Raw genomic sequence first — 21,693 nt, 5'->3', positions numbered from 1 at the left:
TGTAAATCAATGCCAAGTGCTGATGCCCCAACTCCTGCTTGGGAGTGTACTCAATCACTGTGTGGGGACATGCTGGGACACAGTCACAGTGGGAGATCCTCTTCTCCATGCTGCTTTTGTTTCCCAATGGTGTCGGCACCAACACATTGCTACCCACTGGACACCTTGAGTCCAGTGCCATGCCGCTGCTGCCATCCCTTTCCATTCCCGGTGTTCCCCAGGTCCGGGCGGACTGTTCGGGTTTGGGACAATGTGAGTAGGGAGGAGGCTGAGCAGGGGTCATGATGAGCAGCAGTGCCCAGCTGAACGGAGGATGAGTTCCTGGCGGCCACAAGGAGGCTGTGGCTGAGGAGGAGGATGCCCGTGAACCCCCTTTTAGCAGTGTCCAGTTGTGCTCACTGGGTTCCATTGCGGTGTGAGTGCGTGCGGCCCCCGCGCCCCTCTCCAGCCAGTTCCGCCACTCTCAACATGGTGCCAGAGTGCGACCTCAGGCTCCCTCCTCGCTCTGCCACACTCAAAATGGCCGCTCCCTGTTCGCAGACCCCGCCCCTCCCGGTTTTGCCCTAAGCGACATCTCGTTGAATCAATGGCAAGCCCAAAGCCGCGTCGGCCGCCCAATAGACGAGTGTCGAGGGCGGGTCCGGGCGCGGGGTGCCCCTGGACTCCCGTCCCGGGCCGCAGTCGGGCCGGGGAGGCGGGAGCGGGGGGTGGGGGGGGATGGCGAGGAGGGTCCGCGCCGCCATGGCCCTGCTGCTGCTCCAGGCCCTGCCCGAGGGGCTGCCCGCCGGCGCGGAGCCCGCCCAGGTACGGAGGGGCCGCTCGGGGGGGTCTGGGGTCGTGCCTGGGGCTGCGTCCCTGGGAAAGGGGGCGGCTGTGAGTGCGGAGGCTGCGCCGGCCCTTGGGACAGGGGCTCCGGCGGAGCTGGCAGGGTGTGCATGAGGTGCCAGGGGGAAGAAGAGGCTTTTGGGGGCCCGCCTAAGGTTTGGGGAGCCCCGTCCCTTGAGTGGAGCTGGAGGAGACGCAGAGTCTGGGGGGTCCTGTGTGCCGTGGGGATGGAGAGGTGGTGTAGGGATGCAGGCACGGGTGGCAGTGCCGCTTGCAGGGGCTTTGTGCGGCAGAGTGGCTGCAGGACGAAGGAGGAAGGTGTTTGACTGGACACCAAGGGAAAGGTGGCTGTAGTGAGGGCAGGAGACTGGAGCTGGCAGGTGCGCAGGGGCCTGCGAGTGGAGGTGCAGGTGTCTTTTGGGGGGTGGTGACAGGGAGCAAGGTGACCTGTGAGGGGACAGGGCTGAAGGAGGTTTGGAGTGAGCTGGAGGGTGGCAGTGGGGCAGCTGGCCAGAAGACATGGGTCAGCAGGAAAGTGAGACTTGTGTGGTACTGCCCAGGACAGGTGAGCTGGTCTTTCCTTGACAGGAACAGTGGGGAAGGTTTGGTGCAAACCTGTGCGCAGCGGGAAGGAAGTGTTTTAGCTGGGATGAGGGGGACCAGGCCTTGTCTTTGTAGGCTTTGACCACCCAATTACTACTTCTGTCATGCTTGGAAAGGGTTTTAATGAAGTTGGCTCCCTCTTTTTTTTATCTCTTTACTCTGTTTCCTGTCTATGCTGCAATATGTGCTGTTCACATCTCCAGTGATGGTCTTGAGTCCAGCTGTGTAGACACCTGTAACTTCTCCCACCTTGATGAGTATATTCAGTGACATTCAGTGAGGACTGCACTTTGCCGAGCAACCTATGTACAACCTGGATCTTAGTGGTTTACGGAGTCAGCATGTCTTTTTCACCCCTTGGAGAGCATGGATGGAATATGATGACTACTGGTTTGATATGGTGTATTCTGTATAAAGTGCAAGTTGCAGTTTGCATTTGTTGAAGGTCAGAGATAGTGAGATGCTGATCTGTGACTGTAGGTCACAGGTGCCATGAGGTGCATTGTGCTTAATGTCACAGGGATGCAGATGGATGTGTCCTTCTGGAAGGCGTCCACTAAAATACTTCTCAATATTTCTGCAGAAGGAGGAGGCGAGGAGTTTGTCTATTATTACAGATGTTATGCCTCTTTTGAATCCTGCTCTTCTTTTGGAGGTGTTGAGAGCACCAGATCTGCTTTAAAAGCTGTGTAATTTGCTGTCGGTAGAGCCATCCCAAATTCCCTTCAGTCACTCTGAGGCTAAGGCTTGGCTGTTGTTGCCCTAGGGAGCCAGATGCAAGATTGTGTTGAACTGTGTGTTTTCCACATTGTCTCAACTGCCTTTAATAGATAGAAGTCCCGGTGCTTGCTCCATTTCACCTGCAGGCTGAGGTACATAAACTAAACGTAAACAAGCACATCTCAGAACCATTTTGCTCTCTGGTTGTTGTGGTACCCAGCTGTGAGCAGTGGTCAGGTGGTAGAATTATCTGTATGGTAGCTGTGAGTCTCTGCAACCCTATACATGCTAATAAAAATGTCATACCTGCTCTGAAGACTGTGCAAGATGTTCCCTGCCTCAGACAGTTTATACATTAGTCAAACAAATAGGAAGTATAAAAGGAGGAAAGGAAAAAGGAGGAGAGCATGGAAGCAATTGTACCTCTGGATTGCATGTGGAATAGTGGCATCTGTGACTTGTGGATATACTCTCTCGTCAGTGCACCAGAAATAATCCTAAAATAATATGTCTTGAGTGGCACAATACAAGAGAGTGGGGGAGAACAGCTTTGGTTGCCTACATTTTCTCTAAGAGCACTTGGATAGGCATGCATCTTTTACTCATTTCCTTTCCATAGTTTGTCTATATAAAACCCTCACAGCTTTTTTTTAGATCTTAAATATATACTCTGTCTGTCAAAAGGCTGCTATTATCTCACTGCACACTAGAGATTGACAGCTGCCCACTCAAAAACCAGAGTGGTAATATAGGATCTTCAGAAATTAGCATGTAACAAAACTTCATCTGCTGGTGTTGCCTTAGAGCCTGATTTCATGAGAACCAGTGAGTTCATCGAGAAGATCCGTAGCAGGGCAGTGCCAGACCTTGAAGATCTCTACACCAAAGATTCCTGTGTTTCTACTTGAAACCCTGACAGCATTTGTCTCTTGTCCTCTCCAGAGTGCTGTTGCCCTTGCTGCCTCTGGTGACTACTGCCTACTTCCATATACTTTGCAGACATTTGCTATGTCCCGATTGCTTCTGCTGTCAGGGAGAGCTTCTTGCTCAGGGTCTGTGCCTGTGCCCACTTGCCTGGAAGAGCTGTACCACAGACCCGGTGGTCTACGGCTGGGCTGCAAGAAATGTGTCCTTTAAATAATTCAGGAGGTGGAGCTGTACTGCCTTGCACTGAACAAACATTCAGGAGAATACACTGTACTCTGCAGGAGTGTCTGATTTTTCAGGTTAGAATAAGTCCAGGCTGCCCAGTATTGAAGACCTTTCTTTTAACTAAGGTGTATCGCAGAGAAAATGATGAGCTATTAAATTATCCTCTATCCCAAGTCCAGGTTTATCTGTCTCCATGACTATTCATTGCAGTTTCACTTGTAATCGGAGCATAAAACTTTGTTAACTCGAGTGGAAGCATTTATTAGTAGCTTACAGGCAGAAGTATTCCAATTATGTTGTAATAAAATCAGGAAAAACATCACAGGAAGAAGAAATCTAGCCATGTTCAGTAGCAGCTGTAGAAGTAGAGTCATAGCACACCTCAGCTATGTGCTTCCTCTCAGTTTGAGGCAGAAGGAAATAAGAAATTAATATATTTCAAATGACTGGATGAAATTTGTAACGAAAAACTTAAAACAATAATCATTTTTCTATTGTAGTTTGTCTCCACAGGGCAGAAAAAAGGTTATTTGACCATCTCAACTATCTGTCTGCTTCCCATGCCTGCAGCTTAATTATCACATAGTTTTCTCAACTGTTGTTTTCTTTAAAAACAAGAGATTTAAGTGAATGTTAACTATGTGACAAGTCTGTGGAATCCATCTTTCTCTAATAAGGTGGTTTTAAGCCAAAATCGGGCAGAAGCATATTCTTAAAGAGCGATTTCACCCCAAATTAAAGAGTTTGCTTGAAGTACTGTGACTTGAGGCATGATTCATCATATGTAACAAAGAGGACAGATCCTTGCTTTAAGGAATAACTCAGCGTGACTGTCACTGTGGCTAACACCTCTGTAACACAGAGTTTCTGTCCAAGGCTGTGACTACAGCTCGATTGCACCAATGTGGAGTTACCTCGCTTCATCCAAGACTTGGCTGGATTCATGCCCTTTCAGAGCATCACTTCAGGTAGTCTGTGAACAGAACAGCAAAGTTTCAATTCTCATGTAACAGGCTCCTCATCTGTGAGTTTAAAACAATGTTTTTGATTGAGGTAAAGGTAATTAGTTACAACTGCACTTCTGTGTCTCCTGAAATGCACCAGGTTCCTTCAGGAGGAGAGCTGTTTGTGTAACCATAGGATGTATTTTGCCTGACATATCTTTGTGACTCTTGGTTTTTAGGCTTGCTAATATCCACAATTTTGGCAGGAGGCAGCAGAGATCAAAGTACGTGGTGTACTTGCTCAGAACGGGATCCTCTAAATAATTGCAGGCTGGGTTAAGGACTGCTTTTTCTGTGATTATTACACCACTGTGAACTCCAGTGTCTCATCTGTATAGCAAGCTTTCCTGCTGATTAAATTTTGTTTGAGAGCTGCACTCATAATTACACAAAATGCTGTAAGACTTTCAACTTGCATCTCTGCAGCTGGGCAGCAGAGGGAAAGCCTGGTCTGAAAATGTCCAGTGAACCCTGTGGAGGAGAGTGGCAGATTTCTTCACTGAAGTCAAGGCATCTCTGTGTCTGGGACCTGTCATTGCATTCTGAGAATTTGTCTGCCACCCTGCAAATATTATTTAAAAATATATATATAGCACCTCTTTAAGAATGAACTTGGGCAACTGTTGCAGAGTTGTGGTGTGCCAGAAGGGAACTTGGAAGGTTTCATCTACCAGACTTTTTTTGCTATGCTTGGGGGTTTTCCCATCCTCCCAGCCTGCTGGGCCAGGTCAGTCACATCTGGCTAGTGGGAGCATCCAGTACTGAGTGTCCCTGAACATTGGCTCTGCTGTATGAGGTGCTGTTCTGCAGAGGGATCCTGCCCAAAGTGGTGATTTGCCATTGGTCTGTTAGGGAGGCAGAGGATGGATTCATTCAGTGTTTGGCCACATTTCACAGCAGTTATTCAGACCTGGCTAAAACATCCACTGAACCCTTGCTTTGATTCCCAGAAGTGCTGCTCCTCTAAGCATCTTCAACAGCTGCTTTTCTGCTGGCTAAAATGGAACTTTGCTCTTTTATATGTCTCTGTCAGCCTGTATTAACTTACTGTTGTTGACGTTCACCTTAATCTTTCTGTGATATTAGAAAAGCGCTAATGTTGATAATAGTTTGTGTTTCTTTATGTTCCTCCATATGGCCATCCTCTGAGGTAATGGGCAATATATTTACTAAATGCAAATTGCCCACCTTTTCTTTTTGCCTTTTTTTTCCCCTTTAAGTCACATTGGGAGGATTGGCAGGATTGAACAGACTTTTGCTTGTGGCAAAAAGCTATTGTTGGGCTAATGATCCTGTGGCCTACTTCTCCATGCAGTGCTGTCACGGATGTGCCCTGTGGTTGTGGCTGTGCCTATGCAAAGGTCTCCTGGTCAGGCATGTCCACCATTTTCAGTAACGCCGAGCTGCACGTGGCCTTTTGTTCTGTCTCCTGACAATGTGTACCTGGTACCAGATTTGGGGATATTCCTCTGGTCTGAGCTGCCCTGCTTCACAGGGTAAGAATTTGCCCTTTGGTTAGCTGTATAAGAATCCTCTGAGCTTATTAATGCATATAACCACTGACTTTATGGCTCTTAAACATTCCTGTCTTGCATTTGTTTCAGTGGGTTCATGAGTCCAAGACAAGCAGGCAAGCTCTGCTGCTGTTTTTGAAGTGTGGGGGAAAGGACTCAGCGTGTCAGATCTTAAAAGCTGTCTCTGAGGCAGGGCTGGTGACAATCCTGGAAGGGCCATTAGTCATGGCAAGGTAGAGATGCTCATTGCACGTGGCAGGACAACCTGATTGTGCCAGGTTTTGGTCTGTGCTTCTGAGTGAGAAGGAAAAGAGCTCAGGGTGAGGAATGGTGTTCTTGTATGAGTTCATTGAGAGATGCTGACAGGGAAGTTGGATCCCTCATTCCCCCTGCTGTCCTGTGTGATTAGAAAGCCCACAGCAAAGATGTGACATTTTGAGATGCCAACACCTTGTTGCTGTGGCAGTGGAGCTCTGACAGGTGATTGTGTGGCTGGGCCTGTGAAGAGTGCACATAACAAGCGTGCCTGAAATAACAGCTGGCTGGAGAGGACAGGCTTGCCAAGCAGGAATTGCATGCCCCTACCTTGCTCGTTAAAAGAAGTGTGTTGGTGTGGCAGTCACAAATGAAGCTTTTTCCATGGTTTCAGCAGCAGATACTGTTTGACTGCAAAGGAAAGCTCAAGGTGCTGCAGAGACCTGCTGTTTATCTGCTTGGACAAGGAAAAGCTTGCTTCTTCTCTAATGATGTGATTATCAGTGGGATAACCACCTCCAGTATTATTTTTAGATGATAGGTGTGGTCTGTGCAGTGGCTTTTGGAACTGCAACAGAGCAGTTCGCATGTAGGGGTTTGTTAGGTGCAAAGTGAGGTCGGTGATGGTGGCAGACTGATGCAGCAGGACAAACATTTAATGCTAATACTCCCTGGCATGCTGTGCCCTGAACATCTGCAAATAGAAGGGAGAGACTGTTATTTTGTGTGGAGGCAGCTTGTGGTGCTGCTTGTTTGCAGGCCTTCTCTGCTGAGCCAGTATCCATCCACCTGGCATCACCCAAGGTGGGTCCAAACTCCCACAGAGAAAAAAAGGATGTGAGAACTGGGTTGTGTAAGAGATTCAGATGCAGTTTTCTGACAGTTCCTTTTTCCCAAGCACTTTTATACTGGCATATTGTAAACCAAATCCAAACACTGACAGTGCATGGGGAGCTTATGAGGAAGTGACTGAGAGGAGATCCCCAGTGCAGGTGCCAAGGGGACAGTGCTTTGGCCAGCAGCATTTTAAATGGCATCTTGCTGACAGTGGGTTGCAGAGGTGTCGGTGGATATGGGAAGCAGCTACCAGAACTAACAAGTTTCAGGGTGCTAGGTTTAGGAAGCAAGAGACAACAGGGACCTTTCCTTTTCTCTCAGAGGATGAAGACCTTGTGTTCCTGACTGCAGTCTTTAGGACTAGCAGAGGATAGAGTGAACCTCAAGAAAGGAAAGATTTGCTAGCAATAAAGAAGAGGTTTCTCCCATCTTTCCTCTTTAATCTTCTCCATTACTATGAGGCGGAAGTTTTGAATTGTAATGGTGATGTGTTTTTATTTCATCTCTAGTTTTGGTGTGTGCAAGGCAGTAATAAAAATTGCAGAGGCAACTCGAGCAGAGGTTGATGGGGTTTGGTTTTTTGTTTGGGTTTGTTTTTTTTGTGTGTTTTGGTTTGGGGTTTTTTGTTTATTTTGTTGCTTGTGGGAATTTATTTTTGAGATCTGGGAAGGAACATGGGAAAAGCAGAAACTAACCCTCTCTTGGCTCTACTTCAGGCTGAGGGAGCTTGTCAAGATACTGACATTTGCTAAGTGTCCTGGAGAGGGAGAGAGAGTGACTTGAGCAGGAAAATGGATTTTGTTAATGAAAGAAGATAATCCACAGGAGAAGGTGAGCTTTATGTAGTTATCAATGTCCATCTCCCCATCCATTCTGAAGCTACTGATCACCTTGAATGAAATTGGATAGGAAGATGCATAAAATTTCAACAGAATTCCTGAAAACAGATAGGCATAGAAACACTTTTAAAAACCAACCAAACAGGGAATCCTTGAGTGAGAAGCTACAGTAATGAGCTTATTAGCACTGGGAAATTTGTGAGTTGGGTTGACTGACATGATACATGTCCTGCCTCTTACCAGAGCCTCTGCTGGAGCTCACAGTTTGTGAGCCTGCAAAGTCAGTCAGCCTTGTGAAAAACACTTATGGGAGGTTAGCTCCAGTGTTTACAGAGCTACTTTTATTTTTCATTTTGTCTCTCACTGGCTGAAGAGCAAATCGAAGTTGAAAAGGTTGATAAGTGTAGAAACAGCTATGAAGAGTGTGTTTTGCCAGGAATCTCACCAGCCATCCTGAGCCTTCCCTGTGTTAAAGGGGTCAAGTGTTCCTTTGGAAGCAGGGAAGGCACTTGACCATTAATGACTTGCCTGCAGACAGTACAAAGGCTTTTTAGTGAGCAGAACTGATTCACTCTTTTCTCTCCTGTCCAGCATGCAGATGTGACCAGCAGGACAAGTACTGGACAAGTACTGTTGTCCACAAGACACCTTTTTTTTTTTTTTTTTTTAAAAAAAAAAAAACTTATTCTGGAATCACAGCTCATAATCAAGACCTTCTCAGATAATGCTTCCAGTCAAACAATGGTGCAATTGTGGCAGCCACACCAGAGGCCTGATACAGAAAGAATGCAAAATATGCAGAAGTCATCTTCCTTTCTAAGTTCTGTATTCCTCATTCTTTCTAATAAGCTTTTTATTTGTTTACACTGTCTCAGGAGTTGCTTGTTTTTTAAAAAAACAACCTCTTTCTCTGTTTGGGATACTCTTTAAATCCCAGGTGATGGATGACTGCCAACAGGAACCCACGGGAACCGCATGTCTTCTGTCTCCAGCAGATGATCAGGCCATCCTGTTGCATAAATTATCCTCTCTGACAGCCATTCCACTGGTGGTGGGCAGAAAATTTGTCCCACAGAGCTAGCAGTCGGTAAAAGCAGCTTTTAGAGCTAAGCTAAGCAAGAATTGGGAGTGACTGGTGTGGAATGAAAGGGTTAAATGGCGACTGAGATCAGAATGAGCCAGGAGGTAAGGGAAGGACCGGAGGAGGTGGTGGGCATAGTACAGGGGTGTTGTAAACACTGAACAAAACCTTTGAGGAAGGCAGAGTCTTCAAGGCCACAACACTGGGCTGGCTTCATCCTGGGCTGACTTCATCACATCCTGTGTATTAATTTTACCTATAAAATTACCAAACTTGCCTCTCTTCTTGGGGGAAGGAAAGAATTTTCTTCAGATATGATCTGAAAGACCTTCACTCTGCTTGGAATGCATGTAACTACCTGAATGCATGTGAAAGTCATGACTCATGTCTGGGTCTCCTGTGTGCTGAATTCCTCCTTTTCTTAGCGGTTGCCTCATTTGTTGTTTGCAGACTGCTTTTCAAACTGAATTCCTAAGAGGAGGAGGGTTATGCCTGTGATGTCTTCTAATTCCCTTGTCGTTTTGACTTCTGTCTTTTTAGAAGATGAAAACTTCACAAACAGCTTGAATTTGACTCTCCAACCTCCTGTGATCCAAATCTTAGATAAAACAGGCTAGCAGACATCTTGTCATTGCTGATTGTCTTCATTTACTGACACTTAGCACTTGAACTCCAACAGAGCTTATCTTAAATCGCTGTGTCAAAAATAAGAGCTCTTATTTTGCTCTACTTTTTTCCTAGCTATATTGTTGTCTTTGTGTCTCATTGTTTTGCTCCTTTTTCCTACTCATCTCACTAGGAATTTTTGCATCTCACATACTTGGTTATTAATATCACTCTCATGTTTGTGGCTTACTGTTTTTACTGAGTTTTTACTTTTTCTTGCTTTTCTGCTCTCTGTATCTCTACTTTCCAGAGTCTGTGATCATGCTAAACCAGTGGTCAGGCTGTCAAAACAAGAGTTGGGAGATTTTTCTCCTCAGACCTATTTTGTGCTCTTAGGCCCATCATTTGGCTGCAAAGTCCAAAGATCATTCTGCCAAAGATGAATTCAGGAGGTCTGGAGCAATCGTTTTCAGTTCTAAAACTTGCAGTCTGCTTTCTCTAGTTGGACTGGCTGGAGAAGCAGTCCTCCTTTATTTTCAGCATGATACGTATTTTTTGAGAAGCATTATGCCAGGAAAACTTTAGTTTAAAAGCCAGACAAACCTGTTGCTGCCTTGCTTCACCTTTGCTGGTATGAAATGTATGAGCTTGCTGTATTCCTGGTGTGGATGAGGCACAGAGTAATCTCCTTTTTCACAGCCTTTAACAGAGCAGATAAACTTTGGGCAACACGAAGTGGTGGTTTCTTGTCTGTGTTATGCTATCTAACAGTATATAACCAAAACTCTGCTTGCTGTAATCTTAATCTAAACTATTTTAGAAGTGCAACCAAAGGATTAAATACATTCATTGTGTCCTAATAAAACAGGACAAAATCTGTGTATGCAAGCCAGTGAACAGTTTGGCTTCAGCTGGAAAATGTAGAGGTCTTCAGGGGAGGAAAGCAGCACTAGACAAGATGTTTACAGTGACCTGGCTGGGTGGTGTGGGCCCCTTGCATCTCGATCTTTTGGAAGCAAACAAATGGAGGGTGTATTTGTGCGTACGAAACTGTGTACCTTGCATGAGTGTAGCCTGTAGGCTGGCTGAGTGCTGCTGTTGATGTAGCCTTTATCATTACACAGAAAAAGTTAATTTTACAATTCTGGAAACCTTAAGTTCTTAGTGGCACTTCACAAGCTGGGACAGACTCTGAAATGAACAACCCTAGATTTTGTTTATTTGTGTTCTTGTGCTGAGAGCTCTTATTATCCGTGGCTTTTCTCTCGCACAGGCACTGCCTGCCAGCAGTCCTTTCTCTGAAGGCACTTTCCTTCAGGACAGGGTACAAGGTAAAACTTACTTATGATTTCAACTAGTGTCTCTAATAAAGATCTGGTCTTTAACCATACTTCTTTTATCTGGTTCATTTACAAGTCTTGCACTGCTTCTGTGTTGGTCAGCTTTTTCCCTATCCTGGCAGCAGGAGTCTTGCATATGCTTCAGTCATGAGGGCTCTTGAGGGTGAAGTGTCTTGCTATTTACTTAACCCAAAAGATTAGTGCAAAGGTAAACAATGGGGGGAAAGTATAATTTTTTTTTTTTGTTTAGCTGTTGTTGTTTGTTTTGGTTTTTTTAGCGTGAATTTATAATTATTATTAGAATTATGTTCTTTAAAAGCCCCAATATACTCCCTTTGACACACAAGTAGTTTTGCAAGAACTCTTCAGTTGTGATCCTGGCTTACCACATGATGTTAAAAGAACTTCACATTTCTCATCTACAATGGGGACGTTAAAATGGCAAATGTAGTATGAACTGTATTTTTTTGTATCAGAATACCAGGGGATTGTGTGGTACTCATTGTATAAATACTGTGTAATTTTTGTCTTCAGTTGGGTGTCTGGGTGAAAGTTTTCAAGTCTAAATTATTAATTGTTAACTAAGAAACACTTGCTTTTCTTCTGCAAGGTTTTGGTCCAAAGGTTTTTAATGTGCTCAAGTACTATGGTCAAACTTTACCTAATTGTTGAGATTCAGTTTTATTTATTGTTTTTGGCTTCTTCTGTACGTGAGTGGAGACTGATCTATTTATCTGGAAAGCATTACTGTAAATAATCGACATGTGAAGACACATGAGGATTGAGCTTTAGTGCCCCTCACGAATTGCACGTGCTCTGTTTACTGCATGGAAAACAATTAGTTCAGGTGAAAGCTTTTTCTTCTTTGCAGCTGAGTTAATTGGTTCTGTGGCAAAGTCTAAACGTGGAATTTCTTGTATCTTATTTCCCCTTGGAGACAGCACACAGAGATGGAGGTTTGGAACCAAAGCAGCAGGTTCAGTGAGCAGTGCAGTTGAGAGAAGCTCAAACAGGCTGAAATGCAAATGCAGAATGTGAAAAGGGAGTGCAGAACCCAAACTGGCAGTGCAGACTGTTTTCACAGATGCATTTTGGCTTCTGGATGCTTAGTATAGGGTAGTCTCTTTTCTAGACTTTTGAACTGCATATCAAAATGTTCAGGTGGCCATGAACCACGAGAGCCTGCCATGCACACATTGGGAGTGAAAGGGAGAGGGAGCCTGGAGCAGGTTGCCAGCAGATCCTGATCATTGCGGGAAGCTCTTGGGCTGGGCAGGTAGAGGAATGACTTCCAATTGCCCATGAGATTTAATGACAAAAGCTTGCCTTGCTTGCTTTGGCACCAGGAATTTGACTGCCCAGCTGCTGGGAAGGCTCAGACATCTGTGTTAAATTCTTTACAGGATGAGATACGCAGCCTTTCTGCAAAGAGTAAGATCATCTGATGTGTCTAAGGAGGATATTTTTTATGTGCACACTGAAATGACATCCTTCATTTTCAAAGAAGCATGTTTCTTGCACTCTTGCTATTTTACATTCTCCTTTCATTTGATGATGAAATGAGCATTCTAGTTTAACTTGCTAGTTCTTTAGTGCTAACCTGTCTTCTACCCAAGTGTGTGTGCCTTCCATGGAGCAGAAGTCTTTCAGATAATCCTTCCAGATAGTCCTTCCCCAAAGAGGCAGAAGGCTATTTCTGTGTGGGTGGTGGGTGTTTGTTCTTGCATTTGTTGCTCTCATTAAAGTGAGAGCTTGTTCAGTTTGTGTCAAAACACTTTTGATCCTCTTATGTAAAGGGAACACTGGGTATCCTACAGAAACGACCTCTTTAAAGTGCCTTGCAATGTTATGCTTCTACACGATGCTTAATAAAAGTTCGTAAATCCATACTGGACTGGAGGCCAAGTATAGTTCTCTGTATTGTATTCTGCAGCACACACGATTTATTATCAGTTGATTGACCTCATGTGGACTTGTCCCTGTGTAAGTAGCAGCTAAAATCAGTGGTCTGAGCACCAATCTGCAAATTGCAGACAGTAGGTTATTTAGTGAGAATGCTCCACAAGCCTCTTGCTGCAGCATTTTCAGTCAAAAAGGTCACTTCCATGAGTTTGTGCACAGCTGAATTTAATGTTCTTTCTCAGCAAGGCAGGCCACACTGGAGAGTGCATAATTATAATAAATACAACTTTGTTCTCAGCTGAAAAATCCATCTGAAATAAATTTTCCAGCCCTTCCAAGAAATGCTTTTAGTAAGATAAATAAAAGCAATTCTTGCCGATTTCACATTCATTCAGCAGGAATGTTGGTGGGTGTAGGGTGCCTCCACTTAAGCCACTCATCACAGTGCCTTCTGGGCTCAGTCATATTCAATAGCTGGCTAAGGACAGCATTTGCAAATTGTGTTTCTCACAAACCAATTAAACCCAAGTTCATTATTTCTTACTTGGTTTGAATCCTGGTTATTATTTTGAGTAAAACTGTTCTTAGCAACAAGTACAGAGAGTTCAGTTACACTCTCAACTCGGACAAACTTTAAACAATGCTTTGATAGGTGCATCTGGTTTTTGGGACATGCATTTATTTATACAAGCTTTTGTGGCTTATTTTCTGGTTGGCACTTCTGTGTAGTCAAAGAAGATTTGTTTTCTTCTGTGTTCCGTTTCGCAACAGTGGAAATACTGAAAACGTCTCAGCCTAAATATGGAAGGAAAACTAGGAGTTGATATTTTCCTCCAAAACTTCTAAGCAAGTACTTTTAAAAAAATCCCCTCTTTGCTTTCATCTTTCAAGAGACTGAGCAGAGTGTGAAATGACCTATCCTCTCCTTTTTTTTTTTTTCTTTTTTTTTTTTTTTTTTTTTAACCTAGGTGTAGCAAAGAGGCTCTGCTAGTTGATTGGGATACTACCAGTGGAAGCTGAATTTTTTCATAGTTCTCCTGGGTTCACAAGCAGGTCTTGTTACCTTTGAGGTTTCAGAGGGGCTCTGCAGGATGGTCCTTAAATGTCTTTTTTGCTTTCCTTGCAGAGACTCTAGATAAGCAGTTTCCAAACTCCTCCACTCAAAGCTACCACAACTTTTGGTTTAGGAACTACCTGGTTCCCAACTGGTCCTGCTGTTGTACAGCTGGTTTTTGCTGCAAGGTCACTCTTCTGCAGGACTCTGCTGGGATCTATGAGACTGCAAGGCAGAAAAGACTCACATGGCAGTGTCAGTCGTAAATGAAAGATAACACAGTCATTCTGCACTTGTCCTGAATTTGGACAGCCCTGTGCTGTACTGCTTGGGATGAAGAACTACCTGCATGTAAGCTGTGGTACCTGCATGTAAGCTGTGGTACCTGGTATCTGTCTTGTCTTGTTTTCTTTTCACTTTGGAGAGAGGTAAGCATGGAGGCCTTTCTAAAGGAAAGAAGAACCTGATATCTAGGAAAGAAGAAACTGTTGACTTTGAAGGGGAAAAGCAGAGGGAGGTCACTGAAATCTGAGTAGTCTGACTTCATTAAATGCAAGTGATAGTCCTGGGTCTGAGGATGTGGGGTGGAAATTCGAATTTACTTTCATTCACCTTCTGTGTGCTAAATTAGATAGTCATCTCTCAATGCCTTGGTATTTCTTCAAGCTCCAGTGGGTTTCCATTGACACCAGAGAATGATCAAAGGGAAATACGCTCTCTCTTGCTAGACTGGACTTGTGCCTTATGGTCACATTAATTTAATATCGATTGGGAGCAGTTTTAATCAGCACTCAGATCATGATGGTCTGCCTTTTCTTCTCAATGTATTATTTTCTCTCCTTGCTTGTCTACTTTATTCCACTGCCTTCCTTCTCCTATGCAAGTCTTTGTGTTCTCTGTTTTATCTGTTGAAGCTTGCTTGGCAAGTGAGAAGGCATGGGAAGCTCACTTAAACTAGGATCTCTCCAGGCACCCTGACCCTATGCACAGACATGGTATGTTTTGGAAAAATTTTCTTAAGTTAGAAAATCAGCTCTTGTTCAAAAATGAAAACACATATTGATCACCACCTGAATTTCATGTAGGTTGTGTAAACATGTAATTTGCGTTGGATCTGGGCATTGGAAAATATGCAACACTGTTGTCCAGGAAGTTCCAGTGCAAGAAATGTGGGGAACTTCAGAAAGTCACATTAACTCTCTCCTTGGGGAAGTGCCTCAGAAATCCTGACCTCTGCGTTTCTGCTATGTGTGTGACGCTAGTGGAGATGATCACTTGAGCAGTTGCAACATTCTTATATATGTGAGTTTGAATGACATTATGAACTGTGGAAAGAATAATGCTGTGCTTCCCAAATCGCCCCACAGAGACTCTCCCTGCCCCTGCAGATAAGCTTCATCATCAAAGCACACTCTGCTTGCATCAATGCCGTGTTTCCTGTGGTCAGATCACAGAAACCTGTTTCTAGGGGTCTATGCACTTGAATTTCTAGGGGCTGTGGTGCTCTTTGACACCTCTGCTCTTTGCCAAGCCACCATCCAGTGTGTAAGGTTTTGGGCTGATGTAGATACCCTGTTCCTGTCCTCATCCGCTAAAGGTTTCCTGTGCAAGATATTAGTTTTACTCTCCTCTTTATCAACCCTGACAAAAGTTGTTACTTAAATGTTGCTCAATATTTTCAACATGATTTTGGGATGACTGCTAATTCCTTCAATGCCTTGTTTTGTTTTAGAATTTCTAATCCCATTTTCTATGACTAAGTTCAGTTGCGTGGTTTCCCCAGCAAGGATTAGGGCTTACTGCTATAGGTACGTCATCCTGCCTTTGAAGCTGCTTGCTCATGCTTTCCTTGGCAAGCTCTGGCAGATGTGCTTGGGAACAACAGAGATGGTATCTTTTTGAAGCTGTAGAAGGGTTAATCAGAACCATGTTTATGAAATCAGGTTGCTCACCCTTACAAGCTTTTACTGTGATCTTTTTGAATGCTTTTGGAAGATTTATCACCTGCCATTGTAATTTCTATTATATTTTCCTTTCCTTTCTTGAAGCTGTTTTAATGCTATGTGTGATATTGTAAAAATGGTCTATGATAAGTACCTTTTCTTGGCAAGTCCTTAATTGCACATCTCTTGGATGCCAACTGGAGAACGTGACTGTCTTCATGTGGATGGCCTGACAGTTCTGGCTGGTATTTTTGTGATGGCTGAAGGAGTGTAGAGCAGCTGAAGCACATGTGTAGTTCCAAAACAATCCCAAGCAAAGGACTTTCATCTCCCAGCAGGCAGATTGCTGTTTGTACAGATGATCCTTCTCAAGAGCCTTTTTGTAGGATTGGTCACACTTGTGGCTGAGTTTGCATATGCGATGGGGAGAGAGGCTGACGGCTGTTCATGGGAGTATTATTTTTCATCAGGGAGATTAAAGATATTGCTATTGATGAGGAGATGGCTTTGCAGATTCTTCAGTGAAATGGAGTACCTGCACATATGCAGTACTTTTTGAAAAATGTTAAACAGCATCTGCTCTCTGGTGGGAATTGTTAATTGTGCTTTTGGCTCTATATTCCTCGCTGGCACGTGTACCATTGTGAAATTTTTACAATCAAATAAAATATCAGAGAATGGTTCTCTTCAAGAGGAAGCTGATAGCTGCCTCTTTGAAACCAGGTGAGAAGCATGTGCTTGCCTCACTGGGAGCTGCACTTACATGCACTGCCATAGCACCAGGACATTGATGCAAGGCTCCTGGAATCCAAAGAGCCTGCCTGGATAGTTCTGGTAGGGTAGATGTTATGATGCCAGGCTCTGCAGATGTACATGATGCAGTCAAACAAAATGTGAAAACTTTGGTTCCTAGTAAGTTGTCTCCAAGTGAATTTATTTGTGCATTTTCATACAAAATATTTCTTCAGTTTTAGTAAACTTCTAAAGCCATGACAGAGACTATTGGGACTTGTGTTTACTCCTGTCTCGTAGTGAATGCAGAGCTTTGCAAGTACTGGCTTTTGGTACAAATTAATGTGTTGTGTGCTTGTAATATGAGGGTCTTCTAGAAACCCATAGGAATCAATGACTGTTTGTGTTTTCTTGCATATTAAAGTTGTACAAATGTAGACTCTTACTTCTGAAGATTTAATTTCTTCCCAAGGAAGTATCATCTCCTGGGATTTAAGTATTTGCTGATGCAAATCTCTGTGATCACAGTTAAAGAACTACTGAATGTCACATCATTAGGTCACCAGTTCAAATCTAGCCCAAAGAGGTAATGGCGATTTTTACACCCCTAATGTCTTTCATCAGGATTTATGTTTACTTGCTTAAACTAAAATTGAAACATCTCCTATTCAAAATTATGGTTCAAGTGGAAAATAAACACTAGAAGCAGTTCCTTCTATAGCAGAAAATCCTGTTTGACTTGTGTGTTTGACAGCACACATTTAGAAGGAATAAAGGTTGCAGAGAAATGGATGCATTTAGTCAAGTCTAGTATTTTTGGTGTGCTTTTCTATGACTTTTTAATTGCAAGAGCTTTTGAATAAAATATAGGAGGATACAGATTTTGAAGGCAAAGAGATTTTGAAATTGAAAATCACTGGGAGAGTATTTTGAATGGCAACTGAAACACTTTTGGACAAAGTATTTCTGAAATTCTTCCAGGCAGCTGCTCTTCTAAAGAATGATGGTTGGTGGATTGGTTGGTTGTCTTTTTTTATTCTTTCTTTCTTTCTTGTTTGTTGCTTCCCGCATTCATGTCAGAATCCTTGTACAAAGCTGCAGTGCTAAATATGACCTCTAAATTCAGGTTTCTGGTCCAGAAGTGTGGACTTCAGTGTAGAGTAACATCTGGTACTTGTGATAACACATTGGACTGTACCTTGCCCAGGCTGCAGAGTGTTTCAGGGGTTCAGTTCAGCCACACAGGCCTTTGCAGCTCCGCGGTTCTTCTTTGTCAAGTTGTTACTCTGAAGTTGGGAAATCTTGCAGTCTCTTTGAGATGTGTTGGGATATGGAAAGCCCTGCTAATCCCTGCAGTCAGGGGCTGACCTCTTGTGTGCTGATATCTGCCTGCAGCCACCTCTCTTCCAACCTTTTCCTGAATGTTTCCTGAGAGCTCTGTGGATTGTTTCAGGGACCAGCTTGGCAATGTTATCAGGAATCAATAGCTGGAGTCCTTCAGGAAAGAAGGTGAAGATACTGAAGTATGAATTCTGGTGTCCTGATTATTAGAATCTGTTAGCAGAGACGTCAAGATGTGAAGAAGAGAGATGTGAAAGCTGGTACAAGTGTTCTTTTATTTGTGCTCCTGAGTTGAGAAATTAGGATTTAAGCTGGCTTCTCCACCCCAAAGGCTGTTGCATAGCTTCCCGTGCATCTCATGCCATGGGAGATCACTGATAACTTTTGTCAGTATTTTGAAGTACAAAGAGCAGGTTGTGAGATGTGGAGACAGAAAAATTATATATTTAATGGCATGCACAAATATTGCCTGTAGAAATTGACTCGTCACTGTGGCATTTTGTTATGAGGGTTCCAGTCCTGTGAGTCTGGAACATATGTTCTATGTATGGTTACTCTGTAAAGAGTCATGTGAAGGTCTGAATTCTTGGCACTTTGGGAGAAATTATGAGATAATTTATTTTCAATCCTGATATCACTTATTGCTACCGTATTGCTGGTTATCTCAGAGGCCATTGGCAATGTATTTATGGCTTCCTACTTTGAATATTCAGTTACAATCAAGTACGTCAGAAGCATTGAGTACATGAAACATGACATGTTTCTGCATCTCTTTTGATGTTGATTTTATAAAGGCAGTACTGAAGTTCTGCATTAGCAAAGGAACACCAACCACTAAACTATTTCTGCCAGTATTTTAAATCTCTGATTACTTTTTGGCTTGTAACTGATACCAGCCAGATAATTATGCATGGCTAGGAATTTTTCTAAATTATCACCTATCTTTTTGCTGGAGACCAAAAGAGGAAAGTTACTGAAGTGGAAAGAAAACTTTTTTTTTTTTTTTAAAGCTGAGTCATGAGAAGATTGGCAAATTGCAAGGTGTTTGCTTACTATAGCTAACAAAGAATACCTCCTTTACAGAAAATTACTAGAGTGAATTATGCTTTCAGTCTCCTTGATACTGTGGAAGAATAAAAGAAAATAGAGTTTTCTTGGGTTTTAAATTTATTTTTAATATGGACTTTTGGTATAGGACAGGGGTAAATAAAAGAAGATGCTTCTTTTTACTGACAGTTCTCCAAAGATTGACCCGAAAAATATGGTCATCATCAACAATTACTAGTTTTCATAAACAGTATGATTTTGTATTTGCTTTCCCTTATTACAGTCAAGTAACTAAATCACAGAATGTCCTCTTCTGAAACTTGTGAGCCTTTAAGAGTTCTGTCTGTTTTCAGTACGTATACAAATAGTAATAGACTGAACTGGTATAAAAAATGAAATACGTCAAATCTTCTGTGTAATGTAAAGTAATAGGTGTTCTCTGTAAACATTAATGACTTACTCTATTTCTGATAGAGTAAATTATGTTCTTATTCTGCTAGTAGAAAATGAAAGAATAGAAAACAGTGACTTTGGCAGACATGAAGCCTAGCAGAGTTTGAGAATGGATGACTAGTTATTTGGAATCCTAGTTATGTTTATTATAGAGGCTATAATTTGTCTTGCAAAAGAAACCTGGCTAATGTAAAAAAAAAAAGTGTTATCTGTCTTTTTGAAAATAGATTAAATAGGTTACATAAGAACATATTTGTCAATGGGAAGTAACCATAAACTTAGGAGGAGTGCAGGCATCAAGTACAGCTGAGCAAGACTGCAGAGAATAAAGACAGAACCTCCTCCCCCTTGCTTTTCAGGCTATAAGTGTGACCACAGAACACCTTTCATAAGGGTGAAGCAGGCTTTTCCATCCCCTTTGTGTGTGCAGTTTCTTCATGTTAAGTCTTGGTGCCAGGCTTTCGTGACAGACTGGGGACCACATGGAGTGAAGCTGCAGGTTGTCACAGCACTTGCACTCCTGGTGACAGAGGAGTGTTTAGGTGTTAGTGGGATTTGATGTAGGTCAAATGGAACATGAGAATTTCAAGGTGTCCCTGTGCAGATTTTTGTCAGATGCTGCCAGATGTGCTTTAGTGAACTGTTGCATGTAATGAGCAACCTTTTGTGATTGCATTGATCAAGATAGTACCTTGGGCGTGTTCCTCCTCCAAGGGGAAAAGCGAGGTCAGTGGGAATGAATGTTGTGCTGCAGCTTAGACTGGAAAGGAGGTACTTTGGTGTCCTGGGAAGAATAAATCTCAGACTTCTGCTGTTGGGCATTCACTCTAACATGGCATCTTAATGTTAATGTAATGCAGGTGACTTTCCTGCATTCCTTGTTGGGCTGCCTTGTTGGGCTGCCCTACCTGTTCCAGTGATGACCAGCTCTGTACTTCGTCCTCTGCTTTTTCCCTCTGGCAGGCAGTCCTTTCTTTTGGCCTGTTTTACGTGTGCTCCAGCCTTGCCTGCCATCTCCTGGCTCAGAATTGGGCGCTGTGTTGTTCCTTGTACATGTGGTCATGGGTACCACCCTTCAGAAAACTGGAAGCCTGGTTTTAAGTCACCTGCACAAGCTTTTTGGATGTTATGCATAGCATGAAGAGCCATTTGGATGTTGCTCTTTCAGATGTTTGGATATTGTGGTGGGAATGAAGGCAACCAGAAAAGCAACAGGCAGGAAAATCCTTCTGTCAGCTACATCTGCCAGTAGCCCTAGAGGAATAAAACTGTGATGTTCTCTGAACTCCTCCACCTTTCAGGTTAGATCTGCTTGTTTGTTCAATGAGTGACGAGTATTATGTTTCAGAACATGTGCAGAAGTGGGATGGTTACATGTAGGGCTCTCAAACACTCAGAGAAGCTAATGTTGGCATGCTCATATTTTAATACTGACACAGTGACATTGCTGGCAAATTGATGGCCAAATACAAAATCTTTTTATTTTCTTGCTCTTCTCCACAGTTTAACTGTCCTTAGAAGTTTATCTCTGATCAAAGGATATTAACAAAATCTTTATCTTCTTGGTTTTACAAACTTGGCTTAAAAATTCTCTACTTCAAACTTGGCAAACATTGCCTTAGTATGCAAACAGTGGAGATGGGGTAGGGGAAATCTCTTGGCTGTTGAAAAGCTACATATGGGAAAGTCACATGGAGGTTTCAGTATTTTATTTATAATTCTGCAAAGGCCTCTTCTTATTTGAAAAATAGGAGAGACCAAATTGTGGCATCTGGAAAGCAAACAGATTCTTCCATGAGTATTTTTAACACAAATATTAACTTCACAGATTGTGACACTCTTCTCCTTAAATAGCTGTTTTTAGCCTTCAAGATGTATAACTGATAAAGTAACATTGTGAAGAAAACTGTAACTCCTTCAGCATCTGGTTTTTTAAATCCTAATTGTGGAGCCACAGGAGATGCTTTGTTTTCATTTAGCAAATACATACTGAATTTCCAGGAAGGTAAAACTTGATTTGAAGTAAGCATACCCAGTGAAAACCATATGCTTTAAATGTTTGTCTTTTATTGAAGGATTAGAGTATTTATTTCAAAGTCTCTGTTTCAGAAGAGCACTAGTTCAAACATTACCATTAAGTAATACTTAAGTAAGAATCTTTTGCATTTTCAGATTTGGCTGTATATGTGAAGAGACATTTCCAAACACAAGTCCTTGAAAAGATTTTACTAGTTAATAATGCAACCATGAGTTTTATGTCGGCTTCATTTTAAGCAGTGTTTTGCTGATACCAGTATGAGAAAACTGTATTACGTGAAACTGCTTGAACAAAGCTAAAGAAGCAATAAAAGTGATCTGCCCAGAGGCTTTAGCATTCTCCCTCTGCTCAGATTGCTGAACATGACTAAGTCTTTGCAGAATGACATCTAAGGTTACACTTGGAGT

The 21,693-nt window shown here is 42.8% G+C and overlaps 1 protein-coding gene across 1 annotated transcript in view; it reads left to right on the top strand.

Annotated features, from left to right (window-relative positions):
* The first annotated feature begins 717 nt into the window (after nt 1–717).
* WBP1L (WW domain binding protein 1 like) overlaps nt 718–21,693 on the top strand; it is a 59,732-nt gene continuing 38,756 nt past the window's right edge. The window contains exon 1 of the mRNA XM_062496512.1: nt 718–804. Within this exon, the coding sequence (XP_062352496.1) occupies nt 718–804 (87 nt within the window). The remainder of the gene's footprint in view (nt 805–21,693) is intronic.

Source organism: Cinclus cinclus, chromosome 7 (assembly GCF_963662255.1).
Source record: "Cinclus cinclus chromosome 7, bCinCin1.1, whole genome shotgun sequence".
In the NCBI taxonomy this organism is placed as follows: domain Eukaryota; kingdom Metazoa; phylum Chordata; class Aves; order Passeriformes; family Cinclidae; genus Cinclus; species Cinclus cinclus.
This window is presented reverse-complemented; position numbering and strand designations above follow the sequence as displayed.